Source organism: Urocampus carinirostris, chromosome 3, assembly GCF_059441175.1.
Source record: "Urocampus carinirostris isolate Australia breed hairy pipefish chromosome 3, RoL_Ucar_1.0, whole genome shotgun sequence".
Taxonomy (NCBI): Eukaryota; Metazoa; Chordata; class Actinopteri; order Syngnathiformes; family Syngnathidae; genus Urocampus; species Urocampus carinirostris.
The window spans coordinates 16,472,625-16,497,297 of record NC_142351.1 but is presented as its reverse complement, the minus strand read 5'-3'; the positions used below and the strand labels follow the sequence as shown (position 1 = coordinate 16,497,297).

Sequence of the window (24,673 nt, the reverse complement as noted above, 5' to 3'; positions counted from 1 at the left end):
TCAGCGAACCTCAGCGCATGCAAGGCAAGCAAGCGTTTTAATCCCGACCTGTTTCCTGTATCGACCCGGATCCAAGCTCCGTTCTCTTTTCCCGGCTACCTGTATCCTGCCTGATTCCGTTTCCTGTATTGATCCCCGATTCCTGGCTACCCGACTTGTTCCGATCTCCTTAGGAGCATTATATCAGGAAACACATGAACAATCTTGAGTTATTCTGAAAGGTTGGCTACACACAACTTTAAGTGAATTATTTGTATTGTTATTTATAGCTCAATATGCTTTAATCATGCCGCACATACTCTCAGATTTGTGGAGTTTACTTTTACTAATTATAATCAGAAGAAACCCACACTACTCTGACTTACCTCCTTGATACTCGTTGGCAACCCGGACTGTTCCTTTTTTCAAACATGCTAGTTAACAAATCTCACACCCAGGTGTTATCAGATTCCTCAGTCACTGTAAATATTGAAATAAAGCATAATATAGGACGCACATGTTCAGACATTGTTTCATCATTGTTTTTGACATTGCAAAATAGAATTTGGACCCAATTGGACTCAAATGTGTTACTCCATGGTAGGGATTTTTAGTGTGAAGTTACGGACGCTGTCCCGAGCCCAGCAAACCTTTATGCGTTGGGGAAGAACAAGAAATCCTCCTGTCCCTTTTGCTCGTAAAGAGGCTTTTTGGAACAACTCCTCAGCAGCTGCTCACTATCGTAGTTGCTGAGAGCATAGCCCAGGCAATCACTACGAGCAAACCCCATCGAGCCTGAAGCAAGTCAGTCCCTTTTATCAAGACAGGAGAGCGACCCCAGGCATGTCCACAAACAAAAAGAGGACTCCTTCACACTGCCTTGGATTGGCAATTGCAGGTTGACATGGGAAAAAAACTAAAGTTCCCCAAGCAGATCACAGCAACATCTCTCCAGCCAGACATGATCATCACATCTGAGACTTCAAAACCCCCCATCTTTCTGAAACTCAGAGTGCCCTAGGAAGAGCGCATTGAGGAAGCCAACAAAAGAAAAGGTGTGACGTACCAGGAACTGGTGAAGAAATGCAAGATTTTCTCCAAACCTTTGGAAGTTGAATGCATAGCCTGTGGGGGACCATCCTTCTGCAAAGTCCTGGGACATTTGGGAGTGACAGGGATGGTTCAAGAAGAAAGCCATTAAATCCACTAGTGAAGCCGCAGAGTACGCCACTAGGTAGCTACGGCTCAAAAGGCAGATCCGTGGGCTGCTACCTTTGCCTTGGTCACCTGGGGGAGTGACTGATGTTGTGGGACCCGAAACACTTAATGAACCCAGGATATATGACTGATTATGTGTCCCAGTTGCATCCAGCAGATGTTTCCTTCAAGAGGATGCACTTTTTTTCAGTGAAAGAAAAAAGTTAGATCTTTAATTCTGTGGGTGCCTATGTAGCACTTACTTTCTATAGGCCTTCAAAAACGGTCTCATAGCTAAAAATGGCAGTGAACACAGAACTTCATTTTAACACATGTGTTTACTGAATAAGTTTACTATATCATAATCTATGCTGCAGGGACCTCCTGGCCGACCTGGTCCCCTGGGGCAAGTGGGGCCACCAGGAATAGGAGTTCAGGGACCAAAGGTAGATTTTTCTGTGTTCTTTTTTTCTCGTATTTTCTCTTCATGTTTTTCTTGCTTAATCAATGTGATGGTACAGGGGGAGCAGGGGGTCCAGGGTGTGACTGGACCACGGGGGCCAGCAGGAGAAGGCTTTCCCGGAGCTAAAGTATTTACAGTGCAGCCTTTTATAATCTTGTGTGCGTAAAGGTGACTTGATACTGAGATTGTGGACTGTGAACCAGGGTGACCGAGGTTCTGCCGGGGAGAGGGGCTTCAAGGGCTTCAAAGGAGATGTTGGTGACCCAGGCAACCCGGGGACACCTGTGAGTATACTTAAATGGAATAAATGGACCATTCCATGAGTCCATGCGTCAGTACTTTAAGAATCTTTCTCATCTTAGGGTCGATCCGGAGTCAAAGGAGAAGCAGGCCTCACAGTGAGTGCTTTTTATTAAGAAGTGAATTCTAATGGAAACAATAGAGTTGGTAAAAGGAGTTGTCTATTTATTCCAGAAAGAAGACGTCATTCGTCTTATTAGAGAAATTTGTGGTAAGATCCGTGTATTCTACAAAAAAAGATGCAATGCTTATAAATGTCCTTTTCATTTCCAAAGCTAAAGTTTTGGATGTCCATGTCAAATGTTCCATCTTTAAAGAGCTCTTTGCACAACATTCTGTTCTCAAACATTATTCCCTCCATTTTAAGTCTCATTTCTCTTATTTACCTCTATTTTAAGTTTATTTTCTGGTGAAATAAAAATTAAATACTTAAACTGAATAATGTATAGTAGTACAATTTTTGTATAAATTATATACTAAACTGCAAGCTAAAAAGATTGATATATAGAGTTTATGTGGGTATTGTGTGTTATAGACGATGCTAGTGGTACAATTTTAGGTTTCCCTTTTGTGGGGTAAGATTATATTTTCTTGTTTTGATTTCTTTCGTGGAAGGAAAAAAAAGAATGGGGTAGGCCCTTAAAAGCTTCAGATTCACCCTTATTACTTTGGGCATATGTTTATGTATTACTGTGTATTATTGCATTTTAAAGCGGTTTTAATGCAATTTTTTTGTTGTTTCCTTTTGTTAATTAGTTGATGTTTTTTGGGCGCTGTGCCGAAATAAAAGACCCCAAACAATCAATAAATTGTATAAAATCTAGTTCATTTGAGGTACTCTTCTTGTATAGCAATACAGATAATAATTGAGAGAAAGTCACAAATCAACAATTTTGCTTATTTATGAATTATTTATCTTAAAATAAACTTTGTAGTAAACAGGGAAATACTTGAATGGACAAAGTTTCTTCTGTGGAGTGTCATTGATGGCTAGGTGTAAGCTTTGTATCCATGTTAGAAAAAAAAAGTAAATAGAAGCATACGTATTGAGATCATGGACAAGAACTTACATGACAGGAAGAGTGTACATACATTTAATCTAATTACAAAAATAACAACCTCTTAAGAGTATTGGGTCGAAAATAATATTATTAATCAAGAATACAACTTAGGTTAATTTGTCACATAATTAAGTTGTTTTATAACCAACCACCTCAGGATGAGCAATTTAGTTTGAAACCTCCAAAACATGTTGTTATGATATAACAGTTCTTTTGAAATTGAGTCATTTCATTTGGAACAACTGGATGATTTGAGGCATTTTGCACAAAAAAACACAGAAATATAGTTAAAATTGATCCAAGCATAACATAGGCCATTTTTACTGAGTTTGGGATAGGTGACCAAGCGTTTTATAAGTAGTGTTAATGATTCCTTTTTTATGTACCATATTTTCCGCACTACAAGGCGCACCGGGTTATCGGGCGCACCCCAAAAAAATAGTTTTTGGTCCTATATTTGACAAACATAAGAGTCCAGACCTGGGCACTCCGGTCCTGGAGGGCCGTATGTTCTGCATGATTTTTGAGGTTTCTCTGATCCAATACAGGTGATTCCAATCACCAGTATCGTTAACGAGCATTTGCTAGCTTGCTAACGAGGTTATAATTTGTATCACCTGAGTTAAAGAAGAGCAAACTTCAAAATCTGGCAGGACGTATGGCCCTCCAGGACCGGAGTGCCCAGGTCTGCATAAGACGCACCGGATTATAAGGCGCTACAATGGGAACGTCGACAAAACAGTCAGATAGTTCAGTCAAACTTATTACCCCCCTTAACATTCCGAAAGCTTGCAAAGACGCAAATACGTGTCGAGAACACGTGCGGATGCGGTGTCCGTACGATGTCACTCAAATGCATCGTTCCATCATTCGGAAGGTTAAAGTCTTGGGATTCAAGAAATGCCATCCATTCCTTAGTTTCTATTTTCTTTTTCGCTCGCAACTTTACTGTGCATATTGGCTATTTATTTTCCGATTCTCAGTTTACGGATTCCTTTACCAAATGAGTCGCCATGGCACCACTTCCTGTGATGTGTCTTATGTATGTACAGCTTGGTTGCACCCATCACTCTCAAGGCCGTTGTTTGAGGTAGGGGCTGGCTCTCCTTCATAAAACAGATAGCACTGGTTTCCAATGATACCAGGATCAGGAGAAGCCCCCTGATCTGACACAAATGCAGCACCTTCATCATATGGTTGCTGTAGTTTTTTTAAGGTAAAACGTCATTCTGCACCTCAGAGATGATCCGGGACTCGGTATTGACGATGAGCGGCGTGTGAAAATACTGATACTAGATCCTAAATCACTGGGGGAAAACTATTTTGTTTTAAAATTTTGGGTATCACATTGTACAAGATACACTTTTTGAAAAAAAAATCTCTTCAGTCTTTATCGCGAACGTCTGGTTTCCTCTGTACATTTCAATAAATATGCCTGGCAGGTCAACTGGCGGGTCAAAATTGCCCCTAATAAGGAGTGTCTGAGTAAATGGTTGTCTGTTTCTTTTTGCTCTGTGATTGGCTCACTACCAGTTCAGGGTTTCATCTGCCCACTGCCTGAAAGACCCTACAGAGGATAAGTGTTTGAAAAATGAGTGCATAAATAAATATTCCTTCACTTCTTCAGATTTAGCCACCACCTAAGAATTATGGAAAATTGACCTCCTTAGAAATGCATTCAGCTTTTGTAACTTAAAACAATAGAAAGTTGTGCAAAAAGTACTGAGACAAACAAGCATTTTTGGTGTGTAGCCTTTACTGGAATCAATTCAGACTAACAAACTTTTCTATCAATGGCGCTTCCTCATTCTTGAGTTCTCATTCTAGGGTGTGGGATCAAGTGTAAAGAGAGACCCATGGAGCTGGTGTTTGTCATAGACAGCTCGGAGAGCGTAGGGCCCGAGAACTTTGAAATCATCAAAGACTTCGTCAACGCCTTGGTCGACAGAGTCACGGTGGGTCGCAACGCCACCAGGATTGGCCTGGTGCTGTACAGCCTGGAAGTCAAGCTGGTGTTCAACCTTGCCCGCTACGGAACAAAACAAGACATCAAGCAGGCTATAAGGAACATTCAGTACATGGGAGAGGGCACCTACACTGGCACGGCTATCCGCAAAGCCACCCAAGAAGCGTTTTTCAGTTCCCGGCAGAGAGTCAGCAAAGTCGCCATAGTTATTACTGACGGACAAGCGGACAAACGGGAGCCGATCAAGCTGGATATTGCTGTGCGGGAGGCTCACGCAGCTAATATTGAAATGTTTGCCCTTGGGATCGTCAACACCTCGGACCCAACGCAGGCTGAGTTTCTGAGGGAGCTCAACCTGATTGCGTCAGACCCTGACGAAGAGCACATGTTCCTTATTGATGACTTTAACACTTTACCAGGTAAAAATCACTTAATCATTCACGCCAATGCTACTTTGATATACAGTGATCCCTCATCTATCTCGGGGGTTAAGTTGCAAATAATAAGCAGGCAGACCAATCAGAATGCAGTAAAATAGCAATAGAATACTGTACAGCAGGAACGTCAAACTCGGTTTTGCTCTGGGGCAGGCGTTCAGCCGAAACGTCCTACCCTGTCAAAACATCCTACTGGAAACTGATTTGACATCCAAAGTATTACCTAGCATTTTTAGCTTTCTTATTACATGCATAAAGGTCGAATTTGATTAATAATTTTTGAATACTTACACATAGCAGGTAGGATGTTCTGAAAATGTAAAATAACTCACCGCTTTCAACTGAATGTATTATTGCCTTCCAAAGCGTGTATGATAGGTAGGATGAAAAAAACAAGTGAGAGTAATTCTTTTAATGGGCTAGATTTGGCCCAGAGGGCATATATTTGACAGATTCTACTGTTCAGTATGTTCCCCTACACATATGTAAACTTTTCATTATTAGAGATCTACATAGTGTAGAGCTAATTCAAAGGGTATGAGGAAGTTGATACAACAAAGTTTTTTGGGGGGGATTACTTACCTGTACAATAAATATACACTTGCATTTAGGTTTGTCAAGTCAAGTCACATTTATTTATATAGCCCTTAATCACAAAAATGTCTCAAAGGACTGCACAGGATTACAATGACACAATTACCTGATCTTAAACAAACATGCGGGCAAGGAAAAACTCAAAACCTCAGCGTGAGGAAAAAAGAAACCTTGATAAGGGGCCTCACAAGTGGTAGTTGTTGTTCCTTTCCTTTTTTTAAACGAAGCATCACTTAATTAGGCAGAGTGTATTATTAAGTGCCTCCTAATGGTAAAAAAACAACTTTATTTATTAGTTAAGAAACAAGATCGATTTTCATAAAATGCCAAAAAATGCATTAACTGTCATACAAACATGCATTTCTTTACAGGGAGCTGACCTATTTGTCCACCATCTTGCTGCTATGGTTACCCAAAAATGGAAAAAGCTTGCAAAAAACTTTTTTTGAAAACAAACAAAATGTTATGAACGATTGAATAGTTTGTATTGAGTTTTTAGCTCACGTTTTTGGTTGCAGTATATAAAAGAGACATCTAGTAGTCAAATAATAGACACTGTCCCTTAAAAATTAAAGTTCTATGCTGCAAAAAGTCCAATGGGAAAAAAATAAGTGAAATAACTAAAATATTTATCTTAATTATGCCCTTTTTATTCATTTTTTGTGATGATTTATTTAACTATATTATATGAATACATTTATACACACAGACACACACTCACACGGTTCTGTTTTCCTTATTCACATTTTTCAAATTTGAAATCCTAGTGTTGTAGTACTGCCTTTACAAGCAAAATTACAGTAACCATTCCTTAGTCTGTTTCTGAGTCATCATGGTTACGAAAACTGACAATAAACCTTCGGGAAGATCTCGGGGAGGTGGTTAGGGACCAGTTCATCTTCCCCCATCAAAAATGCTGAAGTCAATGAAAGACCAAAAAAGGGGTAAATCGCATGCTTTGATTTTAGGTCTGCAGTATTTGAATGAATTTAAGTGGCTTTAGTTTGAAAATGATAAAAGATTACCCTACACTTACAATAAAGACTATTTTATTCTATTCTACTCCCTAATCTGAAATAACTGAAATGATGTAACACTAAGTGCTTGTCGTGACACAATGCAAAGCTGTAAATCCAAGCAATCAGTCTTAGGAATGTGCGTCCGCTCAGGCTTGGTGACCAACCTCCCAGAAAGAAAGGGCATGTAACAAAAGCAAGTTTTCATGTTGTGACTCTGTCGCAGCTCTGGAATCCAAGTTGGTCAGCCAATTCTGTGAGGACGAACATGGAGACCTGATATATAACAGGGTTGCCAGCGGAAACGGTGGCCCTAGCAACAGGAACAGCAATAATGGAGAGTATGCCAAAGGCGCCAATGGGTACCTGCCTAACAATGACTTGGAAATCCTCGACATCCAGAACCTTGGAGACAGGGTGGGCCGGGCCCAGTATGGCCATAAAGGATCCAGCACAGGACAAGTATGGACAGCTATTTTAATGCAAATGTGAGCAGACATTTCCAGAAAAGTCCAACAGTCATGAATTTTTGTCTTTTTGTTCAAAGCAGGTGCACAAAGCAACATCACGCGGGTGGACTAGACGCTACGGAAGCAACGCAGCATCCCAAATCTTTCCTTCTTCCAGAGAAGACTCTTCTGGAAATGTAACAGCACCAGGTGGATCTGTGACAAATGATCCCAAAGGTATAAACTGTTCAAAGTGAATACAGTAATAACATAATCTGTTTTTGCATTCATTATGTGGAAGAAAACAAATGTGTTTTCTGACTAGGTAAGGATGTGACCCTATATCAAGGCATCACTGTCTGATCCTCTGACCTCTTGAGGCTAGAACATGGGTGGGCAAACTTTTTGAGTTGTGGGACGCATTAGTTTGAAAACAAATAAACTGAGGGGCCCTACTAAAAGAAATTATTGATTGATTAGATTTTTTTTGTATTTGTCAGAACAGAGTCTCTAATACCTTGGCAAGGGAGCCCTTAACCACTAGGGTCATAGGGGCATCATTTACTGTGGTGTGTCTTGGGCAAGTAGTAATGGAACTGAGCAAGCGTGTGGATAAGAGAGTACTAGATTGGTTTGGACACATGGAGACGATGGATGAGGAGCGAATGTTGAAGAGGATCATGTGACGTCCTTTCTCAAGGTTTCTCTTTTTTCCTCATACTGAGGTTTTTGAGTTGTTCCTTGCCCGCATGCTGGTTTAAGATCAGGTAATTGTGCAATTTTGTAATTGGAATCCTGTGCAGTCCTTTGAGACATTTTTGTGATTAAGGGCTATATAAATAAATGTGACTTGACTTGACTTGATCTACAGAGCAGAAGTCAATGGAAGGAGACCAAGAGGAAGGCCGAGATTGACGTAGATGGATGGTGTTTTGAGTGCACTTCAGAAAAGAGGTCTATGACATTTAGCCAGCACCTCAAATGTAACTAAATAATGATCAGAAATAACAGTAGTACATGGTAACAACATCACGTTTGAGGTTGAGACTCCTCGAGTCAGAACCAAGTCTAGCGTGTTTCCGTCTTTATGAGTCGGCAAATGAACCAGTTGATTAAAACCATATGTATCAAGTAGAGACCTAAACGCAACAGTATGAATGTTAAAGTCCCCCATAATTATTTTTTTTTTCTGCATAGGTTACTAGGTCAGACAAAAGTTCAGAGAATTCATCTAAGAAAACTGCGTATGGTCCGGGTGGGCGATAAATAGTTACTACATAAATTGACATTAAGGAGGACCGCATAACAAAAGCTTCAAACGCCTTCTAATTATTAGAGGTACGGGGAGTAAGTTTGGGTATTTTTTCAGAAATTAGCGCAACACCGCCACCCTTTTTCAAAGAGCGTGCTACATGACAACTCACGTAGTCTTGAGGAGAAGCCTCATTTAACGGTAAAAACTCATCCGGTCTCAACCAAGTTTCTCATAGACCAATCAAGTTAAGTTTGTAATCACGAATAATATTATCAACAAGTAAAACTTTAGGAGCAAGCGATTTAATGTTTAAAAGACCAAATTTTAGCTTTGCTGAATCGTTTAACTTAGCTGAAGTCTTTGTAGAGATTGTCAAAAGATGTCGCCATTCGGGCGTGTTGAGTCTCAGGCGTCGGTTGAGTCTCAGGCGTCGGTTGACCGGCAAGATCGTTGAAGAAATACTGGTGGAATTAGGCACATCTTCGTGTCCTTCTCTGCCATTTCCCCGATGTAGCTTCCTTAGTTTCACACACTTGCAACAGCGACAACCCCGTTTCTGTTTACGGTCCCTACGCCGTCTTTGTCGCTTCGTAAGTCGGTTGGCTATCCACACAATAAGTCAACATTAAATTGATTTTCCTATTTCATGTTTCACGGATCCTTTAACCAACTGGGTCGTCTGGGCACCTCTTTCAGAGGTGCGTCTTGGGCAAGGTCAGCCTGGCGGTGCCTGTCGCTCTACAGGCCCCAACATGGTATAGATAATACTGGTTTCCATGATTACCAGTAACAGGAAAAACCTCTTGATCTGACTCTGATACAGGACCTTCATCACCTGGTTGCTGTTGTTTTTCAGTGTTGAGTGTCAAGCACCTTTTCAGAGATGAGCCAGATCTTGGTATTGATGGGCAGCGGCGTGTATAATAATACTGATACCAGATGCTAAATCAATTGGAAAAAACGTTTCCGTTCCGAAATTTGGAGTAGGCAAGTTTTGTCCATTCTTCACATTGTACAATACGCATTGCATCACTGGTGGCTTTCATATTTTTCTGGTAAAACAAACCGGTGATGACAATACGTCCCTATAAAATATAAGAATATGAAAAGGCTTAAAGGTTCTTTGTCTGATAAAGGACTTTGCATTTCGTATGCAAGTTCAATATCAGTTCATATAAACTGCTTAAGTGTGTCTTTTGTGCCGAAGTATTTTCTCTACAGGCTGGGCTTGCTGAATTGAAAAATGTTTTGAAAGCTTTGAATAAACACTTAAATGCAACAAAGGCGAGCAAGTACAGAAAATCCAACAAATAATTCGAGAACTTTGGCTTTAAAAAGGATCAAGATGACTGATGCGCCGCTGTTGCTGAACTTAAGGACACTGTAAAAATATAACAACTGAGGGTTCCAGCATAACACATTCTTGGGTTTCATTAAATTTACTTTAAGAAGATGTTGAGATTGCTATGATGGATAAATGATGTGGAAAATAGCATTTTCAATGAAATAATTCATCATGTTTTGAGTGACAGTTACACACCACCAAATCACAATGAAAAGAAAATAAGGGAAGCTAATTTAAGTTTACAAAGTGTTTGCTCTCTTCTTGGGGTCTCCAGGTATAAATATTATCTTTGCTAGGATTTAGGTTTCGCTTTTAGGCAAAAGATTCAATGAATGTTAACCAACTTTTGTGTGACCCCTTCCTTCACGTTTCTTATGCAGGGATTGCCCCCTCGGATCCTCGCTGCGCCCTACCTTTAGACCATGGCTTGTGCCGTGAATACACCCTCCGATGGTATTACGATAGTCAGTCCAAAGCATGTGCTCAGTTCTGGTTCGGAGGATGCAGCGGGAACAAGAATCGCTTTGAGACAGAGGAGGACTGCATGAAGACTTGTGTACTCACCTCATCAATTGGTACAAGCTAACAACCAGTGCAGCAGGCTACAGAAGCTTTTTCTTGGTTTTGATCATTGTCTGGATTTTCTCTTATGTCCTCTTGTTTTAGGAGGCTGAGTGAAGGCAACACTGTTCTGACTATGGTTCCAAGTTCACCATTTCATATCATTCATTCTCAGGAACTGAGGCAATGGATACATTTCCCTGTGGGACCAGATTTTTTTTTCATGCGCAAATCTGCAAATGAAAACATGAAGGAAGCCACTCGCCACTGTAGGTTAGCGAAATATAAATTCAACAAGCGAATGCTCATGCCACTGTCTGGGGGGAAAAAGGACCACTTTTGACATTATTCTGTCCTCATAAATGTCCACTCGTGAATTTATTGCTTTCTCCGGGGCAGTTTACGATAATGTCTCCAAATTCGTAGATGATATCTGTAAAAAAGATTCAACTTTGTGTAATCTAGTGATGTTTGTACACTGTTCCTCTTTAACTATGTTTAGGGCTTAGGTCACTTTGCGGTGTCCAATTAATTTCAACATGTACATCCTGCATTAAATTTGACTACACTAATGACTACAGTGAACTGACAATTTTTGCTTGCTAAGAATAAATTGTGTATTTCTTTTTACTTTTAGTGGGGGGAATTTAAAAAAAAAACTAGATTGATTTTAATTGATAAGCAAAAACACATGAACTATCATATAAACATGCATCTTTTAAAATACTCGTAGTGTTATGATTACTGATGTGACTCACCTCTGCCCGCTCATTTGGTGCCAACCGCCGCGGGTTCTGATTGGCTCCCTGTCACTATTTGAACCCAGTCCTGTCAGTCTCCTGTTGTCAGTCCGTCTGCGAACCTCAGTGCTATCCTTTTCCAAGCCTGACTCCCACCTGTCCCGTTTTTGCTCCCGTCTGTCTCCGGCTACGACCTGTTTTGATCCTGACAACGTCTGCTATCCCGTCCCGGCTTACGACCTCTTTTTGTCCTCAACTACGTCCACTCTCCCATTCTGGCTTATGACTCGTTTTCGACCACTTCTTGTTCTCCCTGTTCTGGCCCCTGACCAGTTTTTTCCGACCCTGACACCACCATCGCTCGCGACAAAAGAGCCACCTCCGTGTTCAGATCACAGTCCGAATCTGAGAGCGACTTGCATCCCGCGTCCAGCAAACACCGGATCGTGGGCGCAGCCCTTCCCCTCTCTTTCAATAAAACTTGTGGTAAACTTTACGCAATTGGGTCCTGTTTCCGTTCTGGTCTTGACACGTATGTCAATAAATGTGTATTTATTTCACATAACACAAGGCTCACATAGAGTGGGCTGACATGATTTTTCACCATCTTGCTGCTAAAAAAAGACAAGAAACATGTAAAATGCTAGGCACAAAATCTGAAGAAGAATGGTGTGTGTCTTTGTAGTTTGTAATCTTCCTTGTGATCTGTAGCACTTGTTTTCGGTTGCACTACACAATAAATTAACATCTAGTGGTCAAAAATTACATTGTGTCCCGATAAATCAAAGCAGATAGTTAATGGGATGGGAATAACTGCCACCAGAAGTATTTCCAATGGATTTCCAATGCTTACCTTAAATATAGGTAGGAAGTTCAGCGTGTTCCAAACGTCTTGGGCACATTTTGAAATCTTGGCTACAAAATCTTTATACAATGCCACATCCGATGATTTCAGAAAACTTGTCATTTCCAATTTTACATGGATTGTTCAAAGATGCTATATCTGAGCACCATTGGTCACACAACACACATCAAGCCGAAGTCAAATTCCTGCCAAAGCTAATCCCCACAAAAATAATTTGCGTGGCGTGGAATCCTGAGATCTGGGCGGCTAGGAAATGTGATTGTGATCATTTTGCCGAGACCGTCCAATGCATCTGTCCAGCAGTGTCATGATGTCGGAGGTAGACCCCATTTTGCGGAGGTATTCTCAATAAGGGATTTATTAACAAAGAACAGGAACAATAACCAAACAAAAACAGGTATTAAAACTAGAAAAGCGTCCAAACCAATACCAAAAAACAAACCTGACATGATGCACGACGGTGTGCAATACCAACGTCATGTTGGGCGGCAGTCAGTGTTTTTTCAAGCAAAATTATTTAATTATTTAATCAAGACACACACTCTCTCAGATATATGGAGTTTTCTCTTACCAAGCATGTACAAAATAAACTTGATTCGAACAAAACAAAACAAAAGTAAAAAAATAAAACAAAGAATGATCGAATTGGAACCTTAACTGGCACCATTTAGATAGAAAACAACGTTGGCTTAATTATTACGTTATCATAATTTAATAGAATTCCCTCTTAATGTCATACCAATACCAAGTACAATGAAATGTACTTTGGTTATGGTTCAATGAAGGCCCAATCTAGATGTCTTCGGCGGTCGAACGGTGAAGGACCCTCAAGGCTGGAGATCTGGTAGGGACGAGGACCACTGAATGCAGTGTTTTGAAATTGTCGCTGGCTGTAGGTGTCCGGAGGCATCTTTGAGGTCGGTGGCTGTGTCCCAACGGGTTGGCCGCTGCTTCAATCAGCCCTGCGCGCTGGCCAGCAAGGTTCTCTGGTTGCTTGTGAAGCTAGGTCTGGGTCAGAACCTTTTTGGTTGCATGCGGGCAAAGATTTTGTCCTGTGCTGCCTGTTTAGCTTGCTCCAGGGAACTCTTTTTTTTCTGTGGTCATCTCGCTGGCTTTTTCAAACGGTTTCTTAGACATTCTAGCTCATGGCTCCGGTCCGGCCGGCCCCTGGGGGGGTGAGTTGTCACGACAACCTTTGATCCACACATGCACGATAGTGCCATACATCCCCTCATGCGAGATAACAAAGTTAACAGATAACTCAGTCACTGTGAATAATTTAATTAAAGCACAGTATTCAGTTCACATGATCCAACACCGTCTCATCATTTTCTTTAACATTGCAAAACGGAATTCTGATCAAACGTTGAATGTGCTACACTACTCTTCATAGTTAAAGAAACATGGGGACTTCAATTGTGGACAAAACTTTTGGAACACCCTATACATTTAAAAAAATACAGGACCTAAAATTTAGAACTTTGCTTTTCATTTCAGAGTGTGCAGAATGGCTTTCTTCAACAGACTACAATCTTCTGCTCAAATGACATGTGAGCCTCGGCAAGTGGCTAAGTCTGATCTATCTTTAGGACTGCCCACTAGAGAAATGTTATCTAACTCCACACATTGCTCAAACACACTCAGACTTGTAAACTAAAGGAAGAAAATGATAATCCAAGATGCAGTTGGTCCAGTCAAACGAGAAGCAAGTTTTACTCCAAAACACATTAATTTGGTTATGCACGAGCCTAGCTTATTGGACATTAAATATTTAACATTGTGAAAGTGTGTAAGGCTAGTGATTGGTGTGTGTAAACCTGTTAGTGTGCATGGGTGTCTCACCTGTCAGCGCTCACAGCTGCTGCACCCCAGTGGCACTGTTCCATTTTTGGAAAGCTTTGTTATCAGCTGTCTCACCGAAAAAAAATGTTCTGCATTTTGTTAAAGTTTGTACACGGACATTGGTGGGCACAGAGGGGTGTTGTGATGCACATGCTTGACTTTCTTCTGTTATTGGGACCCCAAAAATAAGGGCCTTCTACGCACCCAACCTCGTTGACACTTCCCGCAGATGGTGAGTCCATGACAAGGAGGACCCACGTCATCCCTTCGGGCTGTACCCAGCCAAAACCCGTGAGCAGAACCCCGACCGACAGGTGCTCGTCAGCGGGCCCCACCTCCTTGTTTGTCCAGGGGAGGACCCCGGTATCGTGGGAAATCGTGTATCAATGTTCTTTTTCATCAAAAGGTGTCTCCTCACCTTGGACCTATTCGTCATAGGTGACCCTACCATGGGCTTGCAGCCCCAGACAACATAGAACTAAACTCTACACTAAAAACATAAACTCCTCCACCACTATAAAGTCGCAAATCACAGAAGGGTCAAAAACTCTGTTTCTCTGTCTAAAAAGGGTTGCATGTGCTTTCCAAGTTAGGAATGAGTTCCTACCCCAGGTGGAGGAGTTTAAGTATCTCAGAGTTTTTTCCACGAGCCAGGGTAGGATGGAACAGGAGATTGACAGATGGATCTATGTAGCACCTGCCATCATGGAGACCCTGTACTGGTCTGTTGTGATGAAGAAGGAGCTCAACCAAAAGGTAAAGCTCTCGATTTACCAGTTGATCCAAGTTCCTACCCTCACATATGCTGATGAACTGTGGGTCATGACTAAAAGAACAAGATCCCCGATACAAACCAGTGACTGGGCTCTACCTTAGAGATAGGGTGAGAAGCCAGTCATCCGGGAGGGACTCAGTGTAGAGCTGCTGCTCCTCCGCATTGAGAGGAGCCATCTAAGGTGTCCTCGATGACTCCCTCGGGAAGTGTTCTGGGCATGTCCCAATGGCAGGATGACATGCTGGAGGTACTATATCTCTAGGTTGGCATGGGATTGCCCCAAAATCCCTTTGGATGAGCTGGATAAAGTGGCTAGGGATAGGGAGGTCTGTTCTTCCCTGCTGAGGCAGCTGCCCCACAACCCGACCCTGGATAATCGAAAGATAATCGATGGATGGACAACCCCAAAATATCTCCTAAGTCAGTCTTAAACTCAAAATGCACGATTAATTTTCCTGTTTCATATAAATCAAATAAGTTTACAAGTTTAGATCGACCAAGTCTTTAATGTTGAAATTAAGCTTGGAGCCTGTAGCTGTGAGTATTGTTTGTTTGCCATGCGGTTTTATTATACTGATGCTGTCTGAAACACATTAAAGCTGGATATGACATGACAGGAGATTCAAAATAGAGCACAAAACATTTGCAAACCAATATGTCCACCACTAGGTGTCTAGGAAAATGACATTGTGGGGGCACTGCACCAATGTTGATACCAGACCTTATTAGAAGGTATCAATTCTAAGTGACTAAAAATGGTACAGCTTGTGCTAAAAATGGTATACACCGCCTTCCAACAGCACACCACCCTTCCTTTGGGGATTGTATTCAATAGCTTAAAGAATACTCTGACATTGAAAGGTCCAAGTCTTTGAGACAAACTTGTCTACACTTGAGTGACTAAAATCTATCAAGCTTAATAATAAGGTATTTCTCTCTGCAAAATATTGTTTTTGTCTTGGGGGATTTTAATGTGTAAAAATATTCCCTGGGCTGAATGTTTTGAAAACTCCTTGACCTGTTGCTGACAGGCATGTTGAAGATCATGTTTTGGTTGAGTTTGTTTCTATTGTTTATGTCAAAATTATAAAAAATGTCTTACCAGCACTGCAAGGTACTTGTCACTCTTCGTGTCATATCGATGAGTTAATTCTGTCAATGAACTCATCTTTTCAGTTCTCAAGATACATTTTAGTTTTGCAAAATGTATATTTTCCAGTTTTCTTTCTCTTTTTTGCTGCTAGAATGCTCTGTTCAAATTCAGCAGCAGTAATCAAAGAAATAAAAGAATATGCAAGCGTGTACCATATTGTCCTAACTATAACCAGAGAAAAGGCCCTTTTAATGAAATAAAAAAATAATAATAAATGAAGAATAGAATCATATTAATATACATTCGCAACAATTTGTAAAAAATAACGTAAAATGGTATAGGTGGACATGTTGTAGTTATTCTACATTTCCTTATCAAAAAAGACTTGTCATGAATTCTTGGAGAAATTGTCAGTTCAAAAATCTGTAGGGATACCAGGATTTATTAAAAAATTATTCGTTAGTTAAGTATTTATATCTGTCTGAAAAAATTGAACCAGATATCTCTATAATAAACATTTACTGTACATTTATTCTGTCTGGTGAAGTATGTGAGGTTATAATTTACTCATTTACGCCAAATAAATCGGGTCTAATTGCCGTTTTTTTCTGTAAAAAATATTAATGGATAAGTATCTTTTGATTTTATGGAAACCAGTACCATCTTTTTCATGTGGTGGAGCAAACCCTCACTCAGTAATGGGTGCCGCCAGTCTGTACTTTCCCAAGACACACCACAGGAAGCGGTGCCCTGACGACCCTGGCGGCAAAGGGATCCGTGAATGGTCATGTTTTGATTTTAAGCTATTTAACATAAAACAATAAGATTTATACAATTATACCTTAGACGCAATGGCTTTTTTTGTACAATAGGATAGTTTGGCGTAAACATTTCTCATCCAGAAAAAAGGCTGTTGTCTGTTGACAAAAACAATACCTTGCAGGCAGAGCAGGTTGAATCTGGTTAAAACTTCATTATGTGGTATCGTCGCCTTATGATTCACAACTTCTTCACGGTCAAAGAATTGTACATTGAGATAAACGTAGATTCAAAGTAAATGTGTAGTCATTGTCAAATATCGTATAGTGAGTAAACCAAATACATCGTCAGCGTTGAAATTTTGTGCACTGAGTTATGAGGGCTATTCGTATCTCACATGTGATAGCACCAGCTCTAAATTTAGGACTGCTCAAATCAAGCTATTCCAAGACCCTTCCGCTATTGTCTACACTCTAATCTGGCCGTGTGACACTTGAAGAGCTGAATCATGATGGCCTACTATCAGCGCCCAGTTGCTTTATTCTGTCTGGGCCAGCAGCTGGTGTTATGTAGCCATTTGGCAAAGCCAAATTCCTGTACAGATGAGGTAAGCAGGGGCAGATATATTTAGATAGCTGGCTGGATTCAATTGCAGGGGCTTCACACTACAACCCTTTTCTCACTACTGCCTTTTCCATCCAGGACACACTGTCTGAAGGACCAACGCTCCACGTTCCCTTCCTTTCTCTACCGACCCCGCCTCTGCTCAACGAACATCATGGACCCCAACGCCATCAAGGAAGAGCTGCGCCTGTTTCAGAGCACTCTGCTCCAGGATGGTCTGAAAGAGCTCCTAAATGAGAACAAGTTTGTCGATTGCACCTTGAAGGTCGGTGACCGCAACCTTCCCTGCCATCGACTGATCATGGCCGCCTGCAGTCCCTACTTCAGGGAGATCTTCTTCACGGAAGATGGGAAGGAGGTGGAGAACACCAAAGAGGTGGTCCTGGAGGATGTCAATGCCTCAGTCCTGGAGATGATCATTCAGTACCTCTACTCTGCTGAGATTGACCTAACAGATGACAACGTTCAGGATATAATCGCTGTCGCTAACAAATTCCAGATCCCCTCAGTTTTCACTGTTTGTGTCAACTACCTGCAGAAGCAGATTTCAATGAGCAACTGCATGGCCATCTTTAGGATGGGGCTTGTACTCAGCTGCCCCCGGCTTGCCGTCGCCGCTCGCAACTTCATTGCTGACCGCTTTGAACAGCTGCACAAAGACGAGGAGTTCCTCAGACTGGCAGCCCACGAGCTTTTTGCCATCATTGGTGGAGATTCGCTGAATGTGGAGAAAGAGGAGGTGGTGTTTGAATCTGTCATGGCTTGGGTCCGCCACGACAAGGAAAAACGCGTCAAAGTCTTGAAGGATGCTTTCAACTGCATCCGTTTCAGACTTCTGCCTGAGAAGTACTTCAAAGAGAAAGTGGAAAACAATGACATTGTTAAGGGAGACCCAGAACTCCAGAAGACGATTCAGGTTATCAAAGATGCTTTCAAAGGGAATCTTCCAGAGAAGCCCACCAAAAAGGAAGGGGCCACTAAGGAGGGTGACGAAGAGGATAGCCCTTTCCCTGGTTATTTAAACGACAATCAGCGACACGGTATGTACACAAGGGACTTCATCCTGATGGTGAACGACTCTGCAGCGGTGGCATACGACGTAAACGAGAATGAGTGCTTTTTGGCGGCCATGTCTGATCAGGTGCCACGCAACCACGTCAGTCTAACTTCACAGAAGAACCAGCTTTACATCATCGGGGGCCTGTTTGTGGATGAGGAGAACAAAGATGTTCCTCTGCAATGTTATTTCTACCTGGTAGGTAGCATCTGAAATCAATTTCCTTGATAACAGTGTTTTTTAGATCTTATTTACATTTTAGAAAATGTAGAATATACGTGATTTTAACCATTTTGAATGCAGCAAGATATTGTAAGCATTAAAGCTCCCAGTGTTTATAATTTACAGTTTTCAAAGAAAAAAGTAATTAGTTACAGTTACTAGCTACTTCTTATAAAACATAATTCAATTACCTCCCAGATTAATAACACCAAAAAGTAGCACTTTACTCTTAAGGTTTCTATCTTGTTACAATTTACCATATACTGTATACCCGCACTTAGTTGAGACACTCCATATCCATTATGTCACGGGACTTCAAACCACTTGAAGATCTCCTTCTCCTTTTTAGGGTATTGTCCAAGTTATTTTCTCTTTTTTTCCTAGGCACGGTGTATTCAAAAATAAATTAATTGTAGTTTTGCCTTACTCACTGTTGGTGAGTAAGGCAAAACTACAATAGAGGACAATATGATTCACAGTCTGAATTTACAAAGTAGCGGAGTAACATATTAATGCACCAAATAGCAATGTCATTTGAGTTACTCATTTTTATTAAAACGTGTTAAAGTACACGTTACTGAGAAATGTTGCTTTGTAACGCATTAGTCCCAAAACTTGTTGTATAGGTCGATTACTATACTCCATTGATTGAACAAAGAGCCCTACCGATTTATATAACAAGCAAAATAATATATAATCAGATAAACATATAAACATTCATTGAAGTACTTCTACATTTATTGCATGTAGCATGGCTTAAGGTGCAACTTAAAGAGGTTTGTCTCACTGCCATCTCTCAACAATAGACGGTTGAGTGACAATTTCCATAGTGGTCACACAGACATTTGCGGCTGAATCATGGCCAGAAATTTCTGCCTTTGAGGCGGACGCTATTGGACGCATTGAGATCGCCATTCAGACGAGATACAGCAGTGCTTAACACGAGGTCGGAAATTCGCGCACGGGTGGCAGCGCGAAAATGTTTAGCGCTGCTCAATTTTTCAGAGCGCGGGTACACAGCCTTTCACGAACGTATCGAGGCTGAAACACGAAGCAGATGCTGTTGGGCGCTGTTGGACGTTTTGAGACCGCCATATAGACGAGATACAGCAGTGCTCTACTCGCGGTCGGAAATTCACACGAGGTTGGCCGCGCGCAAAACTTTTGAGCTGCTCAAAAGTTTGAGCACGTGTTAAACCGCGTGCCGCACACGTGGTCAACACGAGGTAATGACGCGGAAATGACACGGAACAACGTGCTCTGGCCGCGGCCAGGGCGTGGTTACACATGGGTAGGACGGGAAATTTCAGCGGGTAATCGTGGGTGGAGCATGGTAATAGCATGTTCTGCGCCTTTATCGCGGTGTTATTACGTGAAATTAGCGTGTTACGCGTGTGACGGTCAAACGCCTTTCTCCGCGTATAAACAGCGCGAATGCCGAGCACACGTCAGTTGTGCTCGAGACGTCAAGGGGGTGAACATGGATCCCCGTCAGCGTAGTGACCTCGTCTTAATCCATTTTTATTTCTTGACATTTCTTTTCAAGATAATAAAATAAAAATGATGCCATAGCTTGAAATCTTGATCTTCACGGGACTGTGTCTTGTGCGGTTATGATTTCTACAGCCCGGTGCCAAGATTTGCATCCCCTCGCTACTACAACCACTTTTACCTCGTTTTATCTCACTTTTAGGGAATGTAATGGCGAACATATAACCAAAACCACTTTGTCTTGCATTTGTTGGAAATGTAATACAACTTAAACCATTCCATCTTTGTTTTTGTTGTGAACGTAATCGAACGGTAAATCCTCCCCCCCTCGCGTGAACGCGCATTCTGCTGCTCTTCCAACGAAAGCGATCGTATTCTATATAAAACGCTTATTAAAACTATAAAGCGAGCTAATTATAACAATAGGGAGATCCTAGTCTATATAACGCGTTTATTTAAACAATAAAGTGCGATCGTATTCTACAAAATGCGTTTGTTAACGCGGATGAAAAAGTCACCAATGTCAATGCACGCTTACAACAAAAGCGATCGCAGCAGAATGCGCGTTCACGCGAGGGGGTGGGGGGTGGGGGTGTTGCGTAGGAGTCGGATTTGGGCACAACACCGGCTCGGGAGCTTTTATACCCGTGGTCCACACGAGAAAATGACGCAGAAATGACGCGATGAGGAAGCGGAACAGTCGCCGGCGTCTGTTTTGCGGGCATACCACCGATGAACAGCGGGTTGGCCAATTTTGCGCATTTTCCATCCCGGGCAACCACGGGCAAAAAAAAAACGCAAAATTTTGTCCGTGATTCAGCCGCAAACGGCTGTGTGACCGGCCCCTAAGCTCTGCCAGTGGTGCCTTTAGCGCTGGTTTAACGTCTACTCTATTTCCACAGACCTAAATGGGATTGCCACTAAATCTGGATCCACCAGTGGTCAAGTTGTAGTTTACTCTTATTTTGCCTTTTTCACTACAGGTAGTTTTTTCCGTAAATCCCGCATGCTAGCCACTTGGTTGTTGCCTATGGCCCGCTTTTAGCCGGTGTCATTTCTTGGTCAGTTGTAAATAAAATTTACTTTTGGTGTTACTTGCGTTAGTCCAGGGTTGGGTAGGGTTACCTTAACTTGATTACTTTCAATTACTTTTGGATTACTCGAATACCAAATATGCTAATAAAAGACAAAAGAAACTACCGTATTTTCCGCACTATAAGGCGCACCGGGTTATAGGGCGCACCCCGAAAAAATAGTTTTTGGTCCTATTTTTGACATACATAAGGCGCACCGGATTATAAGGCGCTACAATGGGAACGTGGACAAAACAGTCAGATAGTTCAGTCCAACTTATTACCCCCTCAACATTTCGAAAGCTTGCAAAGACGCAAAGACGTGTCGAGAACACGTGCGGATGCGGTGTCCGTACGATGTCACTCAAATGCATCGTTCCATCATTCGGAAGGTTAAAGTCTTGGGATTCAAGAAATGCCAACCATTCCTTAGTTTCTATTTTCTTTTTCGCTCACAACTTTACTGTGCATATGACAATAAACACTTGGAATTGAGTTTAATTTAAAAATAGACACTCCATTCCATCCATTATCTGCACCGCTTATCACAGAAACATCGAGTTCAGTCTGAAACAAGATACAGGGATAATATATAGCCGGAGTAGCTCACCGAAGTCGTTGTGTTCATAATAATAATGTGCAGCCAATGTCCTCTTATATCAGTGAGTGTAGTAAATCCAGGAGAATAAAATATTTACAAATACAGTATAGTAAAACATGCTTTCTGTATGCCGTCAACCACGTGCTATTCACATTCACCTTTTTCGGCCAATTGCAGGCTTTGTTTTGCCCCTTTAGCCTATGCGAGCCTGTAAATGATAAAAAGGATCCGCCCCCTTTATCTCCGAATAACTTTAGCCAATAGTGATTGATTCAAATGATGATTGACACATTGGCTGGGAAATGAAACGCCGGCATATGTATCCCAGGATACACCGCGGACCACATCGCCTACTAGGAAAAATCTAGTCGGCGGCTGCTTGCCTTTGTTTCGAGACCTTGCGACTTAATATTGATCCATATATAAGGCGCAATGTATTATAAGGCGCATGGTCAGTTTTTGAAAAAAATTAAGGCTTTTAGGTGCGCCTTATAGTGTGGAAAATACGGTAATCCAAAGTGTAGTTGTCAAACGGGACTAAAAACACCGAAGATAGAAGCAGACACTTAAAACAATAAATCACAAAAAGAGCTTAATAACACGGAGCTGCTGGAAAGGCTGCCGCTCGCGGCGGCGCCTATGATGTTTATACTATACCACATTCTGTTCTGTTCTGGACAACAGATTGTATGTTTGGCGCCAGTGTTCCAACTAATGCTGAATTGTATCATTAGAAATTAATTTTCTCTGTAGGCTTACAGCAATGTTACGTCAGTGCAGCATGTACATTGGATTTATCCTCCAAAATACGGTATGGAACCAGTTCTCTGTGGAATAAAATCAATGTCATCTCTCCAATGTCCGCAGGGACATATTTTCAATGTGTCTGTTGATGGACTATTTTTAACTGCATTCACACACATTTTTCATGAAAAATGTGGAAAAAGCTGTCTTGCTGTTGAACATGCTGCGCAGAAAGTAAAGCAATGGGTAGAGACTTGGGTAGAGAGCAATGTTCCCTCTAAGCTGCGTATGTGCGCAATTGCGGACTATTCAGAGCTTTTCCGCGCACAAGAAAATCTAGCCAGTTCACAAAAATCAGGCCACAAAATTGCTAATTAAGAAGCGAATTAAGTCAAAGTTACTGTACATGAAGGTAAAAATTCCCCTGACGTTGTGTTCTAAATGCAGTATTTTGAAGTTAATGTCGAAGTAGAACAAAGTTGAGTAAAGTTAGTTGAGTTTTTTCGAGAACCGGCTTCTTCGGCTCGGCTCAATAAAAAGAACCGGCTCTTTCGGGTCCCAAACGGCTCTTCAGGTTGTTTTTGCTTCTTTAATCCCTACACGACCAAATATTATGTAAAATTGTGCATAAAGGGACTTAAATGAAGGAGGGAAATCGAACAAAAAAGAAAAAAAATACCAAAATGAAAAAATAGTGAAAAGCTGAGAAAAAAGGAAGCAAAAGGAAAAGAAAAAAGATGAGAAAATTCAGAAAAAAAGCCAAATAAAAAATAAAAGAAAGAAACAAAGGAAAAAAGTAGATAGATAACAAAAAGAAAGTAACAGCTAGGAAAAAATAAACACAAGGAGATTTTTTTTTAAAGGAATTGCATTCAAACAATTTCCAATTACACCAAGTCAATCTTGTTGCCAACATTGTTCTTCCACTAAAAAATGTAATTAAATACTGTTCTGTATCGTGCAACCGACTAAATAAGCCCCCAAAAATGTTAGTATTATACGACAAAAGATACCAGGAAAAAAAAGCAATTGAAATCTTGTGCAAGAATTTTTGTAAAAACAAATGACGTTTGTAGGCCATACAACCTTTGCAATAATACATTAATAATGCAAAAATATTTTGCATTGCCGGAAACTCAGCAAAATGTAACTTGATGTCAAGTTTTGGACATGTTTGATAATGACTTAGTTGCCACACTCGGTATTGCTGTTGCTCACTGTTGTTTCAAGCGTTGCTCACCGACTTTGTGTGAACGCTCAGACCCGTGGAAAATTACAGGGAACATTGGTAGAGAGTATGGTTTTGTACGTTGACCTACTGTATTTATGACGTCTTTGCCTCTAGTTGGACCCACTGGCTTCTGATTGGGTGGCCCTACCGCCAATGCCCTCTCCCAGATGTCTTTTCGGGATTGGTGAGAGTGACAACTTTCTCTTTGCTGTGGCTGGAAAGGACCTGCAAACCAATGAGTCGTTAGATAGTGTTATGTGCTACGACATTGAGTAAGTTGCATTGTTGTTTCTTCTTCTCTTCCTCTTCGGGTTTTCTGTACCTGGTCTGTTTGTTCTTCCAGGAAGATGAGGTGGAGTGAGACAAAGAAGCTTCCGCTCAAGATCCATGGACATTCTGTTGCGTCCCACAAGGGGCTGCTTTACTGCATTGGAGGCAAGACAGATGACAAGTGAGTTGAGTGTCTGGCAATGATGAAGTAAGATTATTTCTTTCTTTTATCCCTTTCTTTCTTTCTTTCTTTCTTTCTCTTTCTTTGTTTGTCTGTTTCTCTTCTTTCTTTCTTTCTTTCTTTTTTCTTTTTTCTTTCCTTTTTTTTCTTTGTTTTTGTTTCTTTGTTTCATTCTCTCTTTCCTTCTTTCTTTCTTTGTTTTGTTTATCCTTTATTTGTTTCTTTGTTTCATTCTCTCTTTCCTTCTTTCTTTCTTTGTTTATCCTTTATTTGTTTCTTTGTTTCTTTGTCTCTTTGTCTCTTTCTTTTTTTCTTTCTTTCTTTCTTTCTTTCTTTTTTCTTTTTCCTTTCCTTTTTTGTTTCTTTGTTTTTGTTTCTTTGTTTCATTCTCTCTTTCCTTCTTTCTTTCTTTGTTTTGTTTATCCTTTCTTTGTTTCTTTGTTTTTTTGTTTCTTTGTTTGTTAGTTTTTTCTTTCTTTTTA

General features: G+C 41.0%; 2 protein-coding genes across 2 annotated transcripts in view; both read left to right on the top strand.

Annotated features, from left to right (window-relative positions):
* Positions 1-11,165, top strand: part of LOC148368940 (uncharacterized) — a 44,675-nt gene extending 33,510 nt beyond the window's left edge. Inside the window, exons 27-36 of the mRNA XM_088329809.1 lie at positions 1,554-1,622; positions 1,698-1,766; positions 1,843-1,923; positions 2,002-2,037; positions 2,114-2,150; positions 4,828-5,385; positions 7,240-7,475; positions 7,564-7,699; positions 10,443-10,637; positions 10,729-11,165. Coding sequence (XP_088185935.1) covers positions 1,554-1,622; positions 1,698-1,766; positions 1,843-1,923; positions 2,002-2,037; positions 2,114-2,150; positions 4,828-5,385; positions 7,240-7,475; positions 7,564-7,699; positions 10,443-10,637; positions 10,729-10,736 — 1,425 coding nt within the window. The 3' untranslated portion in view covers positions 10,737-11,165. The remainder of the gene's footprint in view (positions 1-1,553; positions 1,623-1,697; positions 1,767-1,842; positions 1,924-2,001; positions 2,038-2,113; positions 2,151-4,827; positions 5,386-7,239; positions 7,476-7,563; positions 7,700-10,442; positions 10,638-10,728) is intronic.
* A 6,251-nt stretch (positions 11,166-17,416) lies between these two features.
* The window catches only part of LOC148368939 (kelch-like protein 41b), a 16,910-nt gene continuing 9,653 nt past the window's right edge, over positions 17,417-24,673 (top strand). The window contains exons 1-3 of the mRNA XM_088329808.1: positions 17,417-18,576; positions 23,855-24,012; positions 24,084-24,191. Coding sequence (XP_088185934.1) covers positions 17,476-18,576; positions 23,855-24,012; positions 24,084-24,191 — 1,367 coding nt within the window. The 5' untranslated portion in view covers positions 17,417-17,475. The remainder of the gene's footprint in view (positions 18,577-23,854; positions 24,013-24,083; positions 24,192-24,673) is intronic.